Source organism: Lacerta agilis, chromosome 1, assembly GCF_009819535.1.
Source record: "Lacerta agilis isolate rLacAgi1 chromosome 1, rLacAgi1.pri, whole genome shotgun sequence".
In the NCBI taxonomy this organism is placed as follows: Eukaryota; Metazoa; Chordata; class Lepidosauria; order Squamata; family Lacertidae; genus Lacerta; species Lacerta agilis.
In genome coordinates, this window is record NC_046312.1 from 76,722,006 (window position 1) to 76,746,224 (window position 24,219).

Below are 24,219 nucleotides of genomic sequence, written 5' to 3' on the forward strand. Positions count from 1 at the left end.
ATAATATCAACCATGTTAACAAGTTAAGAATACGTTTGTTTGTGAGATATCCGCTTCAGTTCACTGATATGTTATGATTATGGGAACTCATTCTGATATTTAAACTACAGGTAGAGGTTTTGGCATGAAATGGGTCATGTGGAAAAATCAAACCATCACCAGTCTTAGGCAGCCAGCATGAGGCAAATCAGTCAACCCCACCACACATGGCTGTTGGGCTGCTGCAGGGTCTCTCTCTCTCTCTCTGTGTGTGTGTGTGTGTGTGTGTGAAGCTGGTGGGGTTATAAACTGCATAGTATTGTCTACATTATTCTACATCAAGTTCAGACAGGGCAGGGGGTATCTTGTCAACCATTCCTTAACCACCAGTTTCACAAGACAGTAGTTTCACAATAATCAGTATCAAGTTAGAAATCATATTTGAACAAAAGTTATTTCATATTAGTTTTCTTTATTGACAACAACAAAATGCAACTGAAATATTTTTCAGTTTTCCTATCGCCCTGAAACCACAAACCCAACAATTCATCATGACAGAACAGGAGCAATTTCAATGCTGTTTATCCGGAGAACAGTTTGTGGCTGAATTAAAACTGAAAGAAAATAGAAAAACACAGATCAGAGAACAGCCTTGGAGTTCAATTACCTAAGCATGTTAACAAAAAGAGTCAAATAATCCCAAACAAAGAGAAGCACTTTCAAATCTACTCAGGTTTCAGTTTCTACTCATCTCATACATCTTAAAGGTTTCTGCCAGAGGCACTGAGGAATAAGCTGTCATTTGTTCCTTACTAAGCATGCTGATTAAGATTAGCCTAAATGTGTTGTTTCAGCTTGTTAACATCTTTGGCTTCATAGGCAAGATTTGGAGAGTGAAAGCTAAACCAGGAATAACTGACCAGCAAAAAGAAAGGGATTCACACTTGGGTTCTAACTGATGGAACACTATCCTAGCTATTCTATGGACGCATAGGACACTGCATTCTTTTATCCTAGACACAACATCAGCTTAGGTGCATCACAGCATTCTGCAGCTTGATAGAGAAGGGCTTATGTATATTTTTCATCTTACTCGTTTTTTTCTTGTAATTAACCTTTCGACGGATTATCATACGTATTTTTGGCCAAGACTCTGTCTTTTCAATGACGGTTGCCTCCACACGGACTAGATCCTTCCTTTATAGTAAAGAGGAAAACATTGTACATTTTATTCTAATCAAACGGAGGCTGGTAAAGTAGAAAGAGCAAAGAAAAGAAAAGAAAAAAAGCAGACATGAAGGCCATGGGTCCATTTTGGGCCACATCTCTAGCTTTTTTCACATCACAGAATGGGTCTCAGGCATAATTATGTTTGGAGCTGTTTACGGTTGCTTTTGTCACAGGCAAAAGAACCCAAAATCAGGGTGGGGAGAATATCATGTGTCACAGTGGCCCCAAACATTTAACATTTGCCTCCCCCACCATTACAAGACCATATTGGCTGTGAGTTCTGGAAGACCTGCTCCTTGCCTTGCAGGCCTTTTCCACCCAGCCTGGGAGGGCCGAGCCCTGACTGACTCCAACTACGAAAGCTGAAGCAGCTGAACTCTTGGGTTGGGGTATTGTTTAGGGTTTTTTATTGTGAGGTTCTGTTGTTATTATTGCCCTAATTGCACCTGTCCTGAAAACATTTTAATAAAGGTGGCAGCTGACCTCAAGAGAGAATTATTCTAAAGTATGCCTTACCCCAGCAGTGGCTTTCCCAGCAGGGTGAAGTCATCTGCACCAACCAGCAATACCTGGACAAGATTAAATAATTCACATCCGTCACCACACGACTGTCATAACACCATCAGAATGTTGTCAACATACTTGGGGGAAAAGGAGCTTTACATTTGCAATGAAGTTTTCTAGCCACAGCTTATAGCTGACTAAGGAAGGGTAACACAGAGGAGAAGCAGGCCCTAGCCTAACCAATAAATAAATACTGTCCTTGGTGAGAACTGTGTTTTTGGCCCCAGCCTAGAGTATACACAAAGATCCCTCTTCACTTCGAACAAAAGACGACATCATTAGCTTTTGTGAAATGATGAGACAGGAGGGGAAAGGAACAGAATAGCTGTTTTCGCACATGAAGTGATTTCTTTAGCTGCTGTAGAAACAGCCACACATTGCAAAAGGAGAGGGTAAAGTTTTCCAGTCGTGATTCCACCACTGAAAACTCATCTACAGCAGCTATTGGCGTTCAGAGCTGGTAACCTCAACAAAGCAGGTAGCATCCTGATGCAGGGAACTTCAATATTGTGTGTTAACTGCCCTTTAAAAACATTTGCCCACATCTCTAACAAGCCAGCGAAGCACTGTGATGCTGCACACAGCTGATAATTGGGAACTTCTTAAGTTCTAGTTCAGTGCTATATCCTGACAGGATTGTGGTCAGGAGTTACTGGAAGCTTAAACATGAAAGCCTGACTTTTTCACCCCGATCTAAATTTTAGCGCTCCCAGCTGTCAGCTTTCTGCAAACACCTGATCCGTTTCACATATGGATGTGGCATGTGGTTGAGAGGAGCACAATCCCCAGGGAGGCCTCTCTGAAATGAAACCAGAGAACTCGGTTTGTGGGAAGTATTTTTCTCTTGCTAAATTATTCCATAACAGGGCACCTGGCTAGAATATACATGCCGATGAACTAAACACAACTTCATTTCATGGCAACTTGTGGTATTTTATCTATGTCTTTGATTAAACAGGCTGCGTTAGTGTTAAAAGTGGATTAGGTTAGATACTGAAGGATACTCCACCCCTACCCACCCCCATAATTTCCATGTGAATGCCAGTCCTGCTTACAAATCAGAGCAGGTGCATTTGTCAACATGTAAGTGTGCCATATCTGGACAGCAACAAAGCAGTCAGTGTTAGCAGTCTCAAAACATGTTCATGGGTAGCATGCTTATAAGCAGTATCTAAGAGAATGACATTGGACTGGTTTGGTTTGAATTAGGCAAATGAACCCCTCTGCATGAAAGTTCACAGTATATTTGGTTTCTCCCTCCTCCAAAAAATAATGAAAGTAAAATCAGTTGATACCTATGGCTAGAATTCTATTCTGCAGCAAGGAAGGTCATTTCCTAGTAATAAGAATTCCAGCTTCTTTTTTCAGTGAGCACAGGAGAGACTCATAAAGTTTAGTACATAGCATTAATGCTTGTAAAGTGCTAATATGAAAAAGAGAAGAGCAAGATGATACTAATTCTCAAAATACAAATGTGTGTGTGATTTTCTAGTACCATCGTAAATTTAATTCTGGGGATCGGAAACCCTGAATCTGAAATTTTGCTTTCCATATAATTTCCAAGATGCCAATGCCTGTGAAGCACTAATTAGTTAAAAACAACACCTCTCCCTCCACAGCAACAAGTTTAAAAAGCCTATGAAGGTCAACCAGCTTGTACGAGAATAGATGAAAGAAAGAATCAAAGCACTAACAAGACAAGGGTGTTCACCCAAAATATTAACCACTTTAATATTTCTAGACATTTCATCATTGTGAAGACAGAGCATGGGCTGAGCACACAAACTAGTGGTGTGTGTGCATGGAGAAATTTTATTGTTAATCATTTGCTCACACGGGGACAGGTGCAGCCATTTCTGGGATCACAGCTGTCCTTTTTTTCAAGCTACTATAGTCAGGGGCATTACCGTCCTTGTCCCCATATAAGCAGCTGGCTCCCACTAAATATTCTCCATGCCCAAGTTTACAGCCAATGAAATAATATAGGAGGATAAAGCAATTGTTATTATAAAGCTTACCTTTTCCATTCGGATTCTGTCTCCACATTCAGCTGGTATATCATTATTAAGTAATATCAAGTCTTCACTGGTTACTTTCCACTGTCTGCTGGCAAAGTGAACAACTGCAAAGAGTCTCCCATATTGTCCCGTGGCAATTAGTTCATTTACTTTTTGAACAATCTCTGGATAAAAATGGTAAGTTAGTGAATAAATGAGGTGGAAATTGTGTGTGTGTATGTGTGCGTGATACTGGCTTTCGATAAAGCAAATAGTTACAGTATTTAACAAGAATGTAATAATCCACATCACAGTCCTCATTGTCCAACAACTACAAAAACTGGTTCTAAGGCCTAAGTTGCAGTGAGCGGGTCTGAAGATTCACTGACGTTAAACCTTTTGTATACTCAGTGGTTACTCTGGCCTGCAATGAGCAGTTCTAGGGCTGAACATTTATTTTGTTGTCCATCTCATTGATAATCATGCTTTATAATAGCCATTGTCACCCACATGTTATGAACTTCATAGTCATATTCTCTATACAGTGGTACCTTGGTTTGCATATGTCTTGGTTTGCATACATTTTGGATTACAAACACGTCAAACCCGGAAGTGCGTGTCGTTTGCAACCTTTTTTGGGATTACAACTTTTTTTTTTTTTTGGATTACGAACAATTTTTTTTTGGGAGGCCCCATGGGCGAAAGCACGCTTTAGGTTACAACCTGTTTTGGTTTACAAACGGACCTCTGGGACGGATTATGGTTGTAAACCAAGGTACCACTGTACTCCCATTCCTTCTGCCCCAATTGCTTACTACAACTCCCATCATCCCTAGCTAGCAGGACCAGTGGTCAGGGATGATGGACATTGTAGTTCAAACAGCTGGAGACCCAAGTTTGGGAAACCCTGTTGTAGAAAAATCTGAGCTAGATGGACCAATGGTCTTACTTTGTGTAAGGCAGTCCCCATGGTCTTTTATCTCTTACTGCATGTCCTGAGCACAACCCAGCCCAAAGAGGACAGGTGGCTGGTAGTTTAATTCTTTCTTGACAAAACACACATTTGCAGTAGCTCCTAAGGTGCACAAAGCACGCACACATGCTTCTGGCAACTACCGTAAGTAGCTGGCATCCCTCCCCAGACTCTTGCTCAGAGCAGGACTGTTGGAGCAACAGTGTGACCATGCCTTCACCCAAACTTAAGTACCCTCACCTGATGGGATGCATGCAAGCAACCTGTGGCTTCTCCTACATGGAAGTTGTTGCTTTGCCTACCTCTTCAAGCCCCTCCTGGTACTGGAGGACAACGGAGAAGACGACAGAGGGGATTCTGTTCTTCTTCCAGCCCTGGCTCTTTCCCCACATCCTGCACCTCCTCCCTATCTCTGACTGCTCGGACTCTCCCCATTCTTCCAGCTCCTGCCTTGCAGGAGGCACCAACTCTCATAAAACACTGCCCTCTTCCACTGGATCTGACTCTGGCCCCACAGCCTCTGGCACACACTCCTCAGACCTTTGCCAGTCCCTGACACTGCACTGCTTTGCTTTAATTTTTCTTAAAGCCAATGCTCTTTAGGCATGCAAACTGTAAAGCTGTAAAGATGCAAAATGGGGGGGATGAAGACAATGAGAAAACAAAACAAAACAAATACAGCAAATAGGTACAGCCAGACACTTTGCCTTTCAACAGCTATGTGTATTTACCTCTGTGGTGTTCTGCCTCTTCTAGAGGATCAGGGAGTTTGATTTCAGGATATGGGGGAGAAGTTAAGGATGTTTTTGGAAGGAGTCTGCGAAATAAGAATATACTTTTATGAATGTGATAGCCAAGCACTTGAGCCTATAAGGCAGGCATCCCCAAACTCGGCCCTCCAGCTGTTTTGGGGCTACAACTCCCATCATCCCTAGCTAACAGGACCAGTGGTCAGGGATGATGGGAATTGTAGTCCCAAAACAGCTGGAGGGTCGAGTTTGGGGATGGTTGCTATAAGCGTATTTCAAATATCGTCCCTAAATAAGGAAGAAAATGGCTTTCTCTTGGAAACAATACCATACAGAGAAAAAAAAAAACCATAGCCCAAGAGTCCTTGTCATCTTGTTTTCCAAAACTATTTCCTTCATATCTTTTAACAGTGTGAACCACAACTAGAGATAGGTTCTGTCCTGTTAATAATAATACCTTTATTGTCAATGTACAACCTGTGTACAATGAAATTAACCAAGCCTCCCCCCCCAAACACTCACTCTCATTGCACTCTGTGTGCTTGTCGCACAACACACTAACCCAGAAAGTCAGTTCCACTATATTATTTTCTGTTCAGCAGCCTTTATATGAAATAGACGTCAGTTTTCTGTCCATGTAGCCAATTTCACGGCTGCTCCCAAAAGTCAGGAATCAGTAAGAGGAGTTCAGCCAAAAAGATTCAGAACATGATGGGGAAGTTGGGTATAAGAAGCAATGACAAAGTGAGACCTGAGGCACAGAGATCCAAAGCTTGGGTTGGTGTGAAACCAGAGGCATTTTCCTTTAAAAAAACAACTGGTGGTGCAAACGGCCCTGATGGCAAAATGTTGGCTGTGCAGAACAAGTGAATGAGGATCATGAACAGGAGAGTGCTAATGCACTCATGTCTTGCTTGTGGACTTCCCATAGGCATCTGGTTGGCCCCTGTGAGGAGAGAATGCTGGGCTAGGTAGGCCTTTGGTCTTACCCAGCAGGGAGATCTTCTTACTGGAGGCACATGTCCATGGAATTGGAATTTGGAAACATGCGGGTGTAAGCCAGTTATTTTGCAAATTATCAGAAATCAATGCAAAAGTGCTACAATTTCACTGGAAACTTGGAACCATCGGAGGTTGGTCTATTAGGGCAGTTGGGGAGCTGCCTCACTTACTTCGTTCTACTCACAGGCAGCCCCCACTCTACCTGCCTTCTTACTTAAAAAAAGTCCAGAGGGTAGCACTGCCTGTCAGCTTCCTTCTCCTTAGTCTCAGTTGTGCTCTTGAAGAACTCAGCAGAGAAGAGGATGGGGACAACACTAGAATTAGTTGGCTCTGCCTGTCATTGGCTCTGGCTCCACCTACAGTTGGTCTCTGTGTCCAGCCCCAATGGGAACCAGCCATCACTACTTGGAACAAGAACATGTGCTACAAAGCAGGTCTGGGGAAGCTTTGCCCCCTCCACTCAGGTGTTACTGAACTACAACCCCCATCATTCCTTGCTACTGGCCATGTTTGCAGGGGCTGATGGGACTTGTTCAGCAACATCTGGAGGGCCAAAAGTTCCCCATACCTGCTATAACCCCACCTCAATTTGGAAAGGCCTCACCTAGCCAAAGGTGAATATATTTATGATGAAAGAGAAGGATAAATAAAATTTCTGATTAGGAAGGAAACATGATTGTTGGGAGAATCAGAACCAGAATAATTAACAGGGTAGGACCATAGTACACGCCATTCAGATAGGATTATCTCAGGCTACACCCCGTTACCTCCCTTTAAAAATGTATTTCTACAAGCAAGGAATTTGCCACTAAATGGTGATTTGTTATTATGCAGATTAGTCTAAGTTAAGACTGTGAAGGCATACAAAGCAGCTTCCTAGACACTGTAAACATACAGCGGTCATTATGTGTAGTTTCACAATGTATTATGTAGTACATGCTGCCCAGATGCTCCTCATTTTGTTCTCTATTGGAGCAAGCAGGAGAAACAAAGCAGAAGACCTTGGCACCACATCATGTCTGAACCAGGGACTGTGGCCTTATACTTTCTAATAAGCAATGATTGCCAGCCAATCTTAAGTCTGGCCTGCTGAGTGTGGCTTGTTAGGGAGCAACAAAGCATGATCCCTAGTTCAGATGTAATGGGGAAAACAAAGCTTCCAGGTTTGTTTATCCTACTTGTGCAAGGAGTGGAGCCAAGTGGGTGAAATGAAGCAATGGCCACATGCATCTTACAACCGTAAGTCAGAAAGTCGATGATTTGTGAATTCATAGATTACAACATAATTTATGCACACCCTTGCACTCACCATGATTAAGGGAGTTCAGCAATGCCTTCTAGCACAAGCAAAAATAGATTCACTGGGTTTGGGTCACCCCTTTCAAAACTGGTTACTATTGGAATCCTGATGGGATTTTTGTTTAAGGTGCAAAGTGATTTTTGGTTTATGCAGAAAAGTGAACTAGATTAACTAAGCAAGGGAATTTAGAGTAGAGTAACTAAACAGGGAATGTTGTGTGGGTTTTTTTAATCTGTTATGGCAAGATGTGTTCAGTACCAGATACACCTGCCCTGTGATGCTGAAGATTTTTGTGTGAATAATAGAATATTAACTGGTTACTTGGCTAGGAGCTAGGAGCAAGTAAAAAGGGAGGCCAGCATTATCTTGAACAAGCCAAGCAGGCGGAGGGGGGGGGCAATTTGCCACTGACTGTAAACCCATCTATGGAGCTGGCTGAGGAAGGCTCTGCAGGCAGTCATGTACTGAGTTTTGGAAGACAGGATTAAGCCATCTCTTGACTTACTTAAGACTTTATACAGTTCATGCAGTGAAATCCAGAGGTTAGAAACCTTCCACATATTTGCATATACCTCCTCCCTTCTCTATATGGCTTCCCCTTAACATTGTAAGCTGTACTCCTGTGAAGAGTCGTCACACACATTCAGAAAGAATGCTGCGTCCCTATGTCAGTACAATAAATTTCCCCAAGGGTGCTCACTCTTAATAATGGAATTTCATAGCATCTTCCATATTCTTTTGATCGTGATGTGCATTAATGGTTTTTAATATTGTATTTTAAATTGTTGTAACCCACACCCTGGAACCTCATGTTGAAGGGCAGGTGTCAAATAAATAACTGCTCAAACTACCTAGGCAACTGGCTGTCCATTTTTCCAAGCTGAATTGGCTTTCCCAGAAACTAGCTGCACTTTAGCTTACCTAAAAATTCTAGTACACTGACAGCTTTTGACAGCACACATTTTCTGGAGATGCAATGCCTGGCAAGATACCCTAGGCTGCTGGCATAAAACTGACGAATGACAACTCAAATATGCATTCCCTTTGCTATCCATCAGTATTCTGTCAGACGGTGTGAATTCCTTCAGGTTCACACAAACTCTGGAAATCTGCATCTCCATATAAATAAGTACTACCTTCAAAACTTTGGAACTGTATTGTTTGGTTCTGTAGATCAAAAGTTTCAGAACTCATGAGGAGCAAGAACCCAACAACACATATTCTCACTTGCTAAAGATGGCAGAGAACAATGCCAGTTAAGAAATCTGGTCTAAAGATTTCACCTGCTAGTAATAAGCCTAAGCAGGAAACAGAGTATTTTCCCCTACGCATGAACCACCTATGGGTTTTGAGCTGCTTCTGCTAAGGTACATCCAGTGGGCAAAAATGAAAAATGAGCAATACAATAAAAAGAGGGGGTTAATTAATACAAGGAATGCTAAATAATTAGTATTTGAAAGAAATTAAAGTAGCATACTACCACCAAGAACAGTCCATTATGCAGATGTAGTTTTTGTAACTGCATTTTGCTAACTTGGGTGCAGTTTTTCAACTGCCATTAGATAACACCCCCCCCCCAAAAAAAAAACACCCTTTCACTGCAAGGATTCAGGAAACTGTGTAAGGGGTTGAGGCACCCTAACACATAAGTTTTGCTAAAACTTTTATGCAAAGACTAGATTGGTGAAGTGTTAGGTTCCATACAGCATCGGCCAACAGTAGTGATTGCTGTACCCCTCCAGTTTGGTGCACATTAAGGATTCTGCACAGAAATTCAGTTTTTCCCCATCACGACTCAAATAAGTGACCACAAAAATACATTCTGCAACTTTCTCCAATGGGTAAAATGCTTTATTGGTGAATGATACGCAAGACAGAGATGGATTTAGGGCAGTGAACCAGTTCCCCTGCACAGGATGTGGGGGCCAAAAGGGAGCCTTCCTGCCTCCTTCCCAAAGCCTAGTTAGCACTTTCCCAGCTTTGGGAATGAGATGAGAGAGCTCTAGAAGCCCGCCAGAGCTTTGTGCATCCTTCCCAAAGCCTGATGCCTCCTTTACCTGGCTTTTGGAAGGCACTGCAAGGGCAGGGAGTGTGTTAAATTTTGGACCCCCCAGGGCACCAGATTACCCTGGGCAAAGTGTAATTTGTTCTTTAATAAGAGTGTCTGGGATGGTAGGGATGAATGCAAGTGACAGTCCACTTAGCACTCTACTTAACCTCCATTCGAAAGCTGGGGGCTGCATATAGGTTTTGTTAACACCAGATGCATTTGCAGAGAGAGTATTTGATCCCCATAGCCCACATTCAGGGAGACAATTCCATCTGTGGAAGTCCTAACCATTCCACATGATTGACAGGCTACGTGCAAGTCTAATATGGGGTGTGTGCAGCTAGGCCTCTACAGTAGGCTGCAGGGAGACTAAGGAATTATCCCCTTTTAAAAAGGTGTTCAATCTAATGCTGAACTGGAAGCACAACACTGGCTCTCCAAGATGTAATGGGTGAAGTTTCATTATGTTATGAGACTTACTTAAAATCTAATAAAAAAGAAACATGGAAAAAATATTATGAGACTCACAGCAGCCCATATACCTTGCAGATTAAGGCCCGGTGAGATGCTGATTATCTGGACATCCCCCGTTTTCTACCAACTGAAGATTGGGTGGTATACATTGAAGAGAAAACCTTTAATTTAAGAGTTAGCAACATAACTTTTTAAAGCAATTTGACCTATTGGTACAGCAGCAGCTAAAAGTTCAACATGTCAAACCATTCATAGTTCTACTATGAATACATAGCAGGGCTAAGAAAGTGAGTTACCGCAACTCAAGTTGACTTTATCATGTGCGGTTCAAGTCTTACATGCTTGCTGCTTGAAACATGTCCCTATGGATGTAGATTTCCCTCAGCAAACCATTTATGAGTAGCAGATCATTACTTTATCCTCTTCCAACCATTTGAGGAGTGTTTCATATAAATGGCTTGGGCTCATATTGATTTGATTCTGCCTCAAGTGGCAACATTGGTACGGACTCCATTATGAATTCCTCCATAAGCATATGCCTGGATAGGAAAAGCTGTTCAGATTTAACATTACGGCTGTATTCTATTAAAGAGAAGACTCGGACCACCGAAAGTTATTTGTAATAAATCATTTATGTATGCAGTGTTAGAAATGAGCCACAGTGTTTTATAAATCTTGGTCTGTTTATGAGATCATGGATCTTTATTGGGGCTACATCAACAGAAAGAGATGTTTGCCACTAGAAAACAAGTAGATATGGAACAGATTGGCTTCAGTTTTTTACAAGGCAAATTGCAAAAAGAAGCTGCAGGTTGTATTATCATAGATGACTATGAATGGCTTAGTCTTGAATAAATGAGTTCACTAGATAACAATCTTTTCTCAAAGCAGCAACAGAACTAGAAATGAGATATCTACACAAAGCAATGTGGCAACAGCAGACATATCCTCCAAGCTGTTCTTCAAACTTCTACAAACCTCAAAAAATGTGAGCTGCAAAAACCTTAAAGCAAAATGAAGCTTAAACAGTACAACTGGACTATAAGGAGGCCAACTGGAAAAAAGTGAAATTGCTAACTGTCATATATGTCATATATACTTTGTGTGTTCTTTGGAGTTCACTCATGTTTATGAAGGCCACATTAGACTGTGTTCAGGAACACCCAGGTCTTCATATATAAATTGGATGATACTCCTTTGGAGTGAGTTCCCTCCTACAAGTTGGGCAAAAGTTTGCATGCCCAAGAGAATTGCTGAGGCACAGACTACAGAAGATGTGGCCACATTTTGTTGACACTATAAGCCGTCCGCTTTGCACAATCTCTGCATAGCTCTCTATGCAAATTGGGCAACTCACAGTACCTGAGTAGCTTGAACTTGCAAATTCCTTCCTTCCCACTTCTCTGGGCAGCTTTCTAGTGACAACAGCATCACTCTCTGTGTGTCCGCTATCATCATCATCATCACTACTTAATATAAGGCTATCAGACAAGGGTTGACGTCTGAACTCTCTATTGGGCTGCTGTCCACTCTCTCCAACAACCACAACAGAATCATTATGTGTAAGATCAACAACTATAGGTTCTGAAGTTTCGCAAGTGAGGTCAACTACTTCCTCATCAACACTTCTATCATCAAGTCTGAGTGGCTCTACTTGTGCAGCTGCAGCAGCTATTTTCTTTTGATTACGAGTTTGCATAGAGTGAGTCTTGCCTCCACAAGACTTTCTCTGAATGTCCTGCTGCCCAGTTCCTTTGCTATCACTCAAAGGAGTAGTTTGTTCCATAAAACTCGGGTCTGCATCAGGAGGGGAGCCAGCAAGGGCAGTTTGTAAAGGTAAGGCCAGGGAGGAAGTAGAAGGCAAAGAGGTGGAGGAGGAGGCAGAAAAGGGGATGCAGGGTTCAGAAGCAGTTCCCACCATCATCTTGTCCAGAGCATTATGAGGTCTTGCTGTGGTGTTGCGACTGCCCCTCTTACTTTTCCTGTCCTTGGTTGCATTACATTCTGTACTAGTTGAACTCATGATACACAGGGATGGGAGAGGCACAGGCTGCAGAGTACTTGCTTTCCCTCTTATCTCCGTGTGCTGTTCACTGCTTAGTTGCCAACCAATTTTGTAATGATGATCATGAATGCTCTCTCTAAATCAACTTTATGCAACTGGTGACGCTTTGGAGCACTGTAACTTTTTTTTTGGAGTTGTCTCTTTTATACCAGGTACTACGAAGCTGCGAACAAGTTCAAAGTCTCGAGGAGTTAGGGTGTATTTCGTGTTACTCTTTAGAACTGCATTAAAGTAGGAAGAAACATGATTACGCTAAGAAGCAAGCACACAAATATTAATTTTCTATCTTTCAACCAAGAGGTCAGCTAAAACAATTAGGATTACTACGAGGTGGAGTATCTTTCCCTAATTCATGGAAGACTGATGAATGCCTCTTGTTCAAGAAGAAACAGGGCACAGAGCCAATCTGAGGGTGATGGGAAATATTACGTTTCCTCTACTAGAGCGCACCTTCTAGGGCTGCTCTTGCAAGAGGTATTCTTCAGGTATGACACATTCAGTGTGTACACCCAAGCCTTGAAAATGCACATACAAATCTTGCAAACTATGCAGTGCTGGTGGTGAATACGGAACAGCATGGCCTACGCCACCCAAGAGACGGCATACCAGCATGTAGTTTCCGCATGCATCACAGTTCTCCTTTAACACTTATCTTGTTTTGTGTAGCTCTGTTCCCCAAAAGGAGGTTTGGGGGAACTTATTCCCAAAGTTCCAGTGTGGCACTATCATGCATGCACATGAGGTTTCTGAGACTGCACCTTTATGGTGCAGTAGTGTTCTAGGAGGGCCTATGGTAACTGTTTTTAAAGCAGGAGGATAGATTTTTTTTTGGGGGGGGGAGTCTCTGCTGAAAGCTCCAACTATAAATTCTTCAGAGAAGCCAGCTCCATCAGGCCTTCCCTTTCCTCTCAACATTCCCCCATCTTGCAGCAACATTCCATCATGCCGCAGCAGAGGGAGAGAAGAGAAAGAGCCACTAATGCCAATGTTTGCTTTCCCTCCCTCTTCCCCTTATTATCCCTTTTCCTTTTGTGTTATAAGAGTTGTCTGACAGAGGAACTGTCTCGCCAGGGAGGTTGTGGACTCTCCTTTCTTGGAGGTTTTTAAGCAGAGGTTGGATGGCCATCTGATACATATGATCTAGTTGAGATTCCTGCATTGCAGGAGGTTGAACTAGAGGACCCTTGGGGTTCCTTCCAACTCTACAATTCTATGATATTTTACAATGTAAGCCTGAGAGCAGGGATTGCCTTATTAATATCTGTAAGCGGCTCAACGAGCCTTTTCAGATGAAGAGCACAGTAAAAATGCTATAAAAATAATTCTAACAGAGGAAGATCAGGATCCTAGAGGTGAAAGATGACACATGTTCTGCCACAAACAGATCTTACCTTTGCTGTGATGAGGTGTTTTGTGAACTTTGATTTCGAGCTGCAGACCATAGCAGAGAGGCTGAAAGAGAAAGACGGAATTAGAAACAAAGGAATCACACTAGATTCACACCTGAACCTGCTTTTAATAAGCAATGAAGTTGTGCCATTTCCATAATTAGTGGGAATGGCTGTTGTGTCAAAAGAAAAGATGGGATGCGAATGTTCCCTTTCTTTAAGATCTTTAATGGGTTTTTTTTTCTTAACAGCAAAAATATTAATAGGCACCAAGATTCAGCCTCAAAAGGTCCCTGTAGTCCTTCAATATTAAAGACCTGGTGAAACAGAAGTGGGCTTAAGGAAATCTTGCAGAGATTTATTTGTTTTACACTTATATCTCACCATTCTTCCATCATGGAAGCCAAGGTGGTGTACATGTTGTTCCCAGCTGGTCTCCCATTCAAGCACTGACCAGACACAGACCTGATCAGCTTTAGCAAAGAAGCAGCCTCATGTGCCTTCATGAGGCAATTTCCTGAGACTTGGCCTGAAGGCATATGAGGCCACCACCTCGTGAGCTTGGCTCCAGCACTCCAATGCTAGCTTTTCTAGTTTAAGTGAGCTGGAAAATATCAAATTAAAATTAGTTTAAACGTAACTCCTTCTACTGCAGACAGCAAGCCTCAGAAATAATGAGAGCAGAGTAAAAATGATGACCATTAACTTGACCAAATTAATGGCAAGATTAGTCAAAATCCATTCTTGGAAGCAGCCATTCCTAACAGCTAATTAGTTTAATCACATTTTGCAGTCACAGTACTGGACTTACTTTCCTTGCAAGGAAAAGACAACCTGCACTAAGTAATTATTTACAGGGGCTGAACATGAAAATGTGGACTATTTAATGAGGGAAGTTACTTTCAACAGTTCCTTTAAGCAGCTGCTTGAGTGAAACCTCGGAGGCCCCTTTTCCTTCTGGTTCTAGTCTTGGGGGCTCAATCCTATGGAGACTTGGCATGCCTAAGATCACTGAAGTCAAAAGGAGTTGGGCACTTCTAACTCTGCACAGGATTAGGCTTTAGGAGTCCATGAAGTATCTACAGCCTAATCAGCACATTTTACATTTGATTACAAGCAGAAAAACCCAAATTTGCAGTTTTTACCAGAGTCCTTTCCTTCTTAATGATCTAAAATCCTGTCGCCTGGATAAGGCTCCAGAGATTTTCAATCTGCTTGACAGCCAACCAGTGGTTTGGATTGTGAAACACACAAATGGTTGCACTCAAACTATAATGGCTCCTTCTTCCTGCTGTAGCCCCTTTTACTCTCTGACAAGCTGCTCCTGAGGGTTGGTTGCACTGCACGCTGCCGTAGAGGGTCCAATGTGGAGGTGGGACTGCAGCTGGAAGGCGAAATACTGGAAGAAATCAGCTTTTGCAGGTTTCCAGATCCCACCACTGTTCCCAATAATCAGTGAGGTCCAGCGCTTTCACTGCATTTGAGTGGATTCCTTTTGAACCTGCTACTCAGTGAAGGAGATTTTTTTTCAAAGGGGACGAGCAGCTATGTGTGTTTGAATGCATACGTGCACAAAGCAGCTCCTCTGTTTAAACTCATGACATTAATGCTTCATTGCAGCATTTTGAAGAAGTTACTCTCCACTTCCCTTGTGTTAGCAGCAGCTTTCAAAAGATACATCATTCCTGCAGTGCAACATACAGCAAGATTTCCCTGCTATTTGCCGGAATTAAATCTCTGGTTACCAGTGGTGACCTTATTTATGGAATTCTAGCTGCTTATTTGATGGCATACTTACCAAACTCTTATACACAAAATAAATTTCATAGCCAGTGGGTTCTTGGCTTTTTGTAGTAGCACAAAAATTCCTGTAATTTTGTTACTACACATTGAGCACACAGGAGAATCCAAGAAGCTCTTGCTGATCTTACACCTGGAACCACGTTAATAATTAGGTGAACAGATTACAGACTTAAAAAGCACAATCCTAATCTTTCTTACTCTATAACTTACTCTGATTCCAGTAGACCTTCCAGGCTATAAGTTTCCTTGGTTATTCAGACAGTCCTCTGGGGCATGAGAATTGTAGTTAGTTTAGAGGCATAGAGAGGGTTCACAAATTATTATGTGGAAAATGCGGGGCTGGTTCAAGTTTCAATTTTACCATCCTCCTCTGTCTGAATTCATAAGCACGCATGTTTTAAGTGCAATGTGTGTGTGATGCCCCCTGCTATATCTGCTTAGATTTAAGCCTTGTTCAACAGCATGCTGGAATATTTTGCTCCTTTATAGAGCTTGGGCCAACACCAGGATTTGAGGGGTCATCTGGGTTCACATACACCACTTGGCTGTCTGCTCTGCAGACTAACCAGGGGGCTCGGGGGTGTTTGTGTGCAGCGTCACAATGAGCAGCAGGAGGGATGGGTAGTGGTACCGAGCCTATTGCGCCGGGCTACAAAAAGGGGAGGAGGTGGAACTAAGAACAGAGGCTGGAATTAGCAATGGTGGGCTCTCAAGTGGACATGGGCCACCTTATTCTTTCTCCCACATGCCTGCCATGCCAGGTCTCCTCCTGTATGAGATATTAAATAACATTATGGAGATGCATGATAGTGCAAACCAGCAGGCATGAATTGGATTTGGAGTGGGATTCCACCAGCAGATGTAGGAGAACAGGGAAGCTGAACAGATGATGTCACTGAAATTCTACTCAATATTGATCCAGAGTAGATTCCAATGTATAGTTGCAGGATTCCCAAAAAATAGACCAGAGGCATTTCATCCAGCAGAGCTTTACTGCTACTGAAGACAAATGAGCATAATGGTCACAAATCCAATACGTTCAGGATTGGCGCTGTCCATAAGAAATCCAGCTGCAGCAGACTTAACTTAAACTGACAATAAACTGACTAAACCTTAACACTATATACAGAACACCACATCAGTTGTAAAAAGAGACAGAATGAGAGAGTATGAAACCCAGGCTACTTCTGGCCTCACTATTATGACCTTGACATAGATAACAGAACCAGTTTAATCCAGCTGTACTCAGCTTCTCTGAAGGAATAACCCAGGGGTCCCCAAACTAAGGCCCAGGGGCCAGATACAGCCCAATCGCCTACTGAATCCGGCCCGCGGACAGTTCGGGAATCAGCGTGTTTTTACATGAGTAGAATGTGTCCTTTAATTTAAAATGCATCTCTGGGTTATTTGTGGGGCATAGGAATTTGTTCATTTTTTTTTTTTTATAATATATTCCGGCCCCCACAAGGTCTGAGGGACAGTGGACCAGCCCCCTGCTGAAAAAGTTTGCTGACCCCTGGAATAACCCAAACATCATGAACCTTCTGCTTGTTTCTTTCACACAGAGAAGCTTCCAGTACCCTCTTGAACTACAGTCATACCTCGAGTTGCGTACGCTCCATGTTGCGTACGTTCAACTTACGGACCTCCGCAACTCGTAAGTCCTCCCAGGAGCGCGCACGACGTGCGGGTACGCAGAAGCATTCTGCGCACTTCACGCATGCGCAGAAGCGCAAAAATGCGCGAACTTCAGGGTTTTTTGTTTTTTTCCAGGGCGTTCGTGTTAGGCATGCCCGTGTTACGTAGCGCAATCTGGAACGGATCGCATGCGTAACACGGGGTACCACTTTACGTAGAATAGGAAAGATCTCTGGAGCTCCTGGATATGCTGTGGTATTTTCTAGAACAGCAAGTTTCACCTAATCATTATGACCTGAGAAATAAGCTGGGCACAACCGTTTAACTTTAGGACTGTTTTATGCTGCTTTTATGATCTTGTGACCTTTTAGTTTATTAGGTTTCATTTGGATCGACATTTTCATTATTTCAATCTTGCAATCTATCCTGGCAATATGATTGAATGGCAGTATAAAAATACTTGTAATAAATTAATTATTGCATTACAGTAATTCTGGGGTGACTGAGGAAAGGACAAAAACATGGGAAATCTATAACTGGCATACCAGATCAAGCTGGTAAAAGGCACTCCTAGCCACAAAGGTCACTTGGGCATATTGCTGACAACATGCCCAATGATGGTTCTCAAGAGCTAGAAAGCCTTCCCCCATCCTACTCTCTGGACTCCACCATGCTGGTAGGAATGAAACCACTGTAATACAGTACAGTGTCTCTAATAACCACCCTGAGTAATTGGTCCATAGTCAACAGCAACAAAAGCCACTTGAAGGGCAAGTAGGAGTAACAGGGTTGTATTCCACCTGCTCCTATCTTAATAAAGGTGACCAAGTGCACAAACCAGGCCTGAACCCTGACTGAAATGGATCCAGATAATCATTGTACTCTAGAAACATCTGCAGCTGTTTGCTAGAACCTTCTTTATATTGTTTTCCAAGGCTAAATCCTAGAATCATTTATATCAGTCAGCATGCTTAACACTTCAATTCACTTAGATGTTCCCTCAAATACTAATAAAAAAACATTTGAAGTAACTCAAAAGACCTTCAATTATAACATCACTATTAATATTTTTATTCTTCTCCTGTAGTTTGTGTTAGTATGGTACTTTTGTTTGCAAAGGTTGATTCCTCAGGTTTTCAAGAAAATTATTAAGTATCATAAAAATAAAAATACACTTTTCCCTATGATTTTTAGCTTAACCATTCAAGACCTCTTATTTTTCAATATACAATAACAATTATACACAATACATTTTCAATTAAGCTGAGAGTTGAAAGTTTAAAAACATCCAGGTTAGAGTGAAACAGAAAAACAAAACCAATAACTGTTTGAATTACTACTATAACAGGATGGTTAAATGATCTTACCTAGCTCCTTAATAGCCAGATAACCCTATTGTATCTGCCTTACCGAACAGGAATTACACAGTCTTTGTGAGCAGTGATGAAGTCATAATAATAATGCAACCCTCAAGCCCAACAAAGAGAGACAATTGAACGCACACGTTCGAAAACGCCTACAGACACACTACACACACCCAGTAAGGTCAGAAAGATGCGAGGGCTGAGAATGGGAACTATTTTAGTAAGGAACGGTGAAGGTTAGGGCTGGTTCTCTCTTAAAAATTATCAACGGAAGCCAACTGGATTAGCTCATGGGGAAAACTAGACTTAGGCAATTTAGGGAACGCGGTAAAAAGCACTTTAGAAGCAAGGTAGGGAAAGAACTAGGAAGAGGTTGCAAGCAGTCCCGGAATAGCAGCTGGAAAGAACCTGCATAGAAGGCGACCTCACCTGCCCGCGTTCCCGCCCGGCTCAGAAGGCGCCGATACGCAACTGCACACGCTGCTGCCATTCCCTCCGCTTCTTCCCTTTTTCTTTGCCGCCCCAGCGGAACCGGAAATACAGCGCCGTGTGGGGGACGGGGGACAGGAGCAGCGACGCAGCGGGGCCGTCGGGAAACAGAAATCCAGGGAGCAGTTCTTGCCTCATCGTGGCGTCCGTTGCTTATACCCGCGCGGAATCCTTCGTCGTGAAACCTTCCCACCCCCCACTCCCACGGAAGTTTCCGCGATGGCGACGGCGGTGGTTCAGGATTTTGTGTCTCGGCAGCTGGAGATGCTAAAGGAGGAAAGGGAGGCCGAGATTTCAGAAGCCAGGTATCGCCGGCGGCTAGTGGACACTTGCTTTCGTAGGGTTCCTAAGCCCCCCTCACAAACGAAGCAGTGTGACTTATATTCCCGAAGGGGAAATAAAACTATTTAAAGCGAAGTACGGGATTTGAAACTTATATCTAAAAAAGTTTCCCAGTTACTTCTGTATGGTTTGACATACTATATATTGATTTACAACAAATCCCGAAGAGACTTGCTAAGGAGCAAACCCCGCTGAACTTTATTGTGGAACTTTATTCTGAGGAAATATGTTCATAGGGAATTGCGCTGCCCGTGGGGCCTTTCTGCACACAATCCTTCCAAAGCTTTTCCCGCCATGCAGTCAGCTTCCCTTTGGCACTTCTGAGTTAATCTCTCCAGAGACACAAGATGCAGTTTTGTTTACCTATCTCTGCACAAATTCAGAGACCCTAACTAAGCACAACTGCAAAGGTTGTAGTCCTGCACTTACGCATTTCGAATAAGTTCTCGCACACTGACCAATTTAGGATTTGCTTCTGAATAAACATGGGTAGGATTGCTTGGTGATGGGTGTCCAGGACTTTAGGGGGGGCAGCGGTAAAGCACAGAGCCAAATACAGTGGTACCTTGGGTTAAGTACACTTCAGGTTAAGAACTCCGCTTAAGAACAGAAATCGTGCTCTGGTGGCGCAGTGGCAGCAGGAGGTCCCATTAGCTAAAGTGGTGCTTCAGGTTAAGTACGCTTCAGGTTAAGAGCGGACCTCCGGAGCGAATTAAGTACTTAACCCGAGGTACCACTGTACAGTAGCATTTCTTCATGAGGTAGAAAGTAATGGCTATGCTGTTTGGCTAGCAGTGACCCATAGTTTGAAAATTTTAATGCATATGATGGCAGATGAGTTAGTGCAAGGTTGTTCAGTAAATTACTTCTGGATAAATGTAAATGTGGTATCCGTTATTTCTGGAGTCATTCTTTTATTCTACATGTGCATAGAAACTGTTAATCATTTTACAGCTTGTAACTTCTGTGTTCCTTAAATTTGGAACCTCTTTTACCTGCAGAGTCTTTTTATCCTTTGCAAATGTTAATTGATATTATGCGAATTACCAAGTGGTCCGTTTCCTTGTATTGAGGCTAAACTAAAAGAAAAAAAGGTGGGTGGAGAGATGTACCCAGGCTACAATCCACCTTCCTTTCCCAAACTGTTTAGATTGCTGTAAAACTACCCAAGCAAGAATCTTAATTTGCCCAGGCCTAGCATACATGGACACTTTGTGACAAGGGGGGGGGGGTCTGCGTAGTCTTGACACTTTCCACACCCCTGAATACACAGTAAGGCCCTTGTGTAGACACACATCAACCTGAGGTAGCTTAGAAAGTGGTGGTACTAGGCTCCTCCAGGTACAGGTGAAAGCATTAATCTGTAATCTCAATGCCCCAGCAGACATGAATGCACACCAACATTGTCTCATAGTATTGTATTATTATCCTGCTTTGGAAGGGTGCCTAAAGAGAAGAATTGTGCTGCAAAAAAAAGGAAAGAGACTTGAATAAGCTTTGCATACACTATTATATATGTATAGTTGCAAATTTAGAAATCAATTATGTAATCTAAATAGATATACTACAGCTCATAAAACAATAGTAGGGAAGGTAGTGAACTGTGGACTTGCTAATAATAATAATAATAATAATTTATTTATACCCTGCCCATCTGGCTGGGTTTCCCCAGCCACTCTGGCGGCTTCCAACAGAATGTTAAAATACAATAATTATTAAACATTAAAAGCTTCCCTAAACAGGGCTGCTTTCAGATGTCCCCTAAAAGTCTGGTAGTTGCTCAGTCTGTTGTCCTGGTGCTAATGGTTGATGGGCTACTGCAAGACCCTGCTTTTCTTTCTTACAGTTCTGTATATTTAAAGTGGACTTGGACTGGACAGCCCTTCAAGTAGAGGGGACACTTTCCAATAAAGGACTGTCCTGTGACAGCCCTTCACATAGAGGACGGACCTCTGAAAATAGGACACATGGCCACTCAATCTAGGGGATGTTTCTTTGTTGTCTACCAGCATTTCCCTTCACATTCTTCATGGGCAGAGGGGGGAGTGGAAGAGGACCAGATCTTAATTCATACCATTCTCAAACTTCTGAATCTATAACAATTTTATGTGTTTTTCCAGGGCATGGAAGGAAAGTTTCTCCCTCAAAGAGCTGCAGCGTAAAGGTGTCTGCTTGCTGAAACTCGAAGTAGCCAGTCAAAGAACGGGGCTGTATGGCCGTCTGCTTGTAACTTTACAACCTAGAAAGCATAGCTCAGAGTCTGAGCTGCCCTCCAATAATTTTGGTCCTGGTGAGTACTCCATTGTTGACTTGAATAGAAAGCAAACAGAAAAGCTAAGCCTCAGTGCATGACATCACAAGCTCTGACTGTTCCAGCAGGAGAACCATCCTTACTTATGAAAATTAAACTGTGAGGTAGATTGTTTTCTGATCTTGTTTTAACTTTAGCCCATATTGAGAAACCTACTAATATTAGGTCAAATTTACTTGATCATTTCAGGTAGTTAGCATTCAGCTCAAGACTGCTGAAACCTAGTGCTGGAGGGCATTTGTTTTTTAAAAAAGGAAAACCAGGCTCTAAAATCTTTCTACAAATTATCTTCAAAAACAAAAAGCTTCCTAAAATGAAACCTCATAGGTGCCTTTTAAATCTGTCTTTTTGGTATGGGAACTAAAAAAAGTTTACATTGGCTTTCCAAGGCAAACTGCAAAGTTGTAGTAGTATATTAATAGAATGTAGACTGTTAATAGGACCATTAACATCTTTGTTGTTCACCAGAGTGCCTCATAGATCACAGTTTCAAAAATCAATTCTTGATACCCCGACCTGGTAACCCAGCTACTTTTGTTTTATTGAGAGTCATCTAAGTCATTACACCACTAGTGTACAATTAAGCAAAATGGTTCAGCAGAGGCTCGTACCTGAAGTTATCTGATGTTTGCAATTAATTTAGGCAGCAGTCCTGTTCCCACTTACCTAGGAGTAGTGGCATTGAATTATGTGGAACTTGCTCTAAGTAGACATACATACCCACTACCCCTGCTCTATTCACCTTATTTTCTCATTCCTATGCACTTCATTAGCTCTTTCCTCCTCCCACTGTGTTGCTCTTCTCCCCTTGAAACTAAGATGACAGGGAAGCAGTGGGGAGTCACCTCTGAGGTGGTTGTTTCTGCACTTTGCTGCAGTAATGGTGGCTCTTCCTTGCCTGCACCCTCTTTTTTCTGTATTAAACAGGACTGGGTATGGCTTGCTGCTTTGCATTCTTAGATCACCTACAGTGAGGGGGGGGGGAAGTATTTGATCCCCTGCTATATTTGCCCGTTTGCCCTCTGACGAAGAAATGATCAGTCCATAATTTTAATGGTAGGAACAAAATAAAAAAATCCTTCCAGTAGCACCTTAGAGACCAACTAAGTTTATTATTGGTATGAGCTTTCGTGTGCATGCACACTTCTTCAGATACTTAAATGGTAGGTTTATTGTAGCTGTGAGAGACAGAATAACAACAGGAAAACCCCCAGAAACCCAGAAGACAAAAATCAGAGACTGGTGTGCATTACAGTGAGTGAAATAAGTATTTGATCCCTTTGCAAAAGATGACTTAGTACTTAGTGGCAAAACCCTTGTTGGCAATTACAGAGGTCAGGCGTTTCTTGTAGGTGGCCACCAGGTTTGCTCACATCTCAGGAGGTATTTTGTCCCACTCCTCTTTGCAGATCCTCTCCAAGTTAGTAAGATTTCGAGGCTGATGTATAGCTACTCGAACCTTCAGCTCTCTCCACAGATTTTTGATGGGATTAAGGTCTGGAGTCTGGCTAGGCCACTCCAGGACCTTAATGTGCTTCTTCTTGAGCCACTCCTTTGTGGCCTTGACTGTGTGTTTTGGGTCATTGTCATGCTGGAATACGCATCTTCAACCCATTTTCAATGCCCTGGCTGAGGGAAGGAAGTGCTCACCCAAGATTTGACAATACATGATCCCGTACATCGTTCCTTCAATGCGGTGAAGGTGTCCTGTCCCCTTAGCAGAAAAACACCCCCAAAGCATAATATGTCCCCCTCCAGGTTTGACGGTGGGGATGGTGTTCTTGGGGTGGTGGGCAGCATTCCCTCCTCCAAACACAGCGAGTTGCGTTGATGTCAAAGAACTCAATTTTGGTCTCATCTGACCGCAACACTTTCACCAGTTCTCTTCTAGGGTCATTCAGATGTGCATTGGCAAACTGCAGACGGGCCTGTACATGTGCTGTCTTGAGCAAGGGGACCTTGTGGGCTCTTCAAGATCTCAGCCCTTCACGGCGTTGTGTGTTACCAACTGTTTTCATGGTGACTATTGTCCCAGCTGCCCTGAGATCATTGATTAGTTCCCCCCGTGTAGTTCTGGGCTGCTTCATCACTGTTTTCTTGATCATTGCAACTCCACAAGATGAGATCTTGCGTGAAGCCCCAGACTGAGGGAGGCTGACAGTTATTTTGTGTTTCTTCCATTTGCGAATGATTGCACCAACTGTTGTCACCTTCTCACCAAGGTGCTTCTCACTAGTCTTGTCCCTGACATCCTTGGACAGCTCTTTGGTCTTGGTCATGGTGGCTACTTTGGAATCTGCTGGATTGATTTCTTCTGTCGACAGGTGTCTTTTGTACAGGTACTGTAACGAGCTGGGATTACAGGAAAGACCTCTCCCTTACAGCAGGTGCTTCTAATCTCAGCTCGTTACGTAGAGTGAAGATACCAGGTAGCCTGACATCTGGCTGGTTGATAGGGGATCAAATACTTATTTCACTCATTATAATGCACATCAATTTCT

The 24,219-nt window shown here is 42.7% G+C and overlaps 3 protein-coding genes across 3 annotated transcripts in view; 1 reads left to right on the top strand and 2 right to left on the bottom strand.

The window, feature by feature from the left end:
* Positions 1–431: 431 nt before the first annotated feature.
* On the bottom strand, positions 432–19,127 carry MRPL21 (mitochondrial ribosomal protein L21). The gene is made up of 7 exons (XM_033156339.1): positions 19,006–19,127; positions 13,775–13,835; positions 5,475–5,560; positions 3,792–3,955; positions 1,726–1,778; positions 1,073–1,176; positions 432–593 (listed from the first exon to the last, which is right to left on the bottom strand). Exons 1-7 carry the CDS (start codon positions 19,064–19,066, stop codon positions 529–531), a joined length of 594 nt encoding a protein of 197 aa, XP_033012230.1. The 5' UTR covers positions 19,067–19,127; the 3' UTR covers positions 432–528.
* On the bottom strand, positions 11,220–19,050 carry LOC117050621 (E3 ubiquitin-protein ligase RNF4-like). The gene is made up of 3 exons (XM_033156326.1): positions 19,006–19,050; positions 13,775–13,835; positions 11,220–12,604 (listed from the first exon to the last, which is right to left on the bottom strand). Exon 3 carries the CDS (start codon positions 12,339–12,341, stop codon positions 11,490–11,492), a length of 852 nt encoding a protein of 283 aa, XP_033012217.1. The 5' UTR covers positions 12,342–12,604; positions 13,775–13,835; positions 19,006–19,050; the 3' UTR covers positions 11,220–11,489.
* Positions 19,128–19,153: 26 nt separating the features above from the next.
* The window catches only part of IGHMBP2 (immunoglobulin mu DNA binding protein 2), a 66,399-nt gene continuing 61,333 nt past the window's right edge, over positions 19,154–24,219 (top strand). Inside the window, exons 1-2 of the mRNA XM_033156313.1 lie at positions 19,154–19,370; positions 21,528–21,697. Of these exons, the coding sequence (XP_033012204.1) occupies positions 19,285–19,370; positions 21,528–21,697 (256 nt within the window). The 5' untranslated portion in view covers positions 19,154–19,284. The remainder of the gene's footprint in view (positions 19,371–21,527; positions 21,698–24,219) is intronic.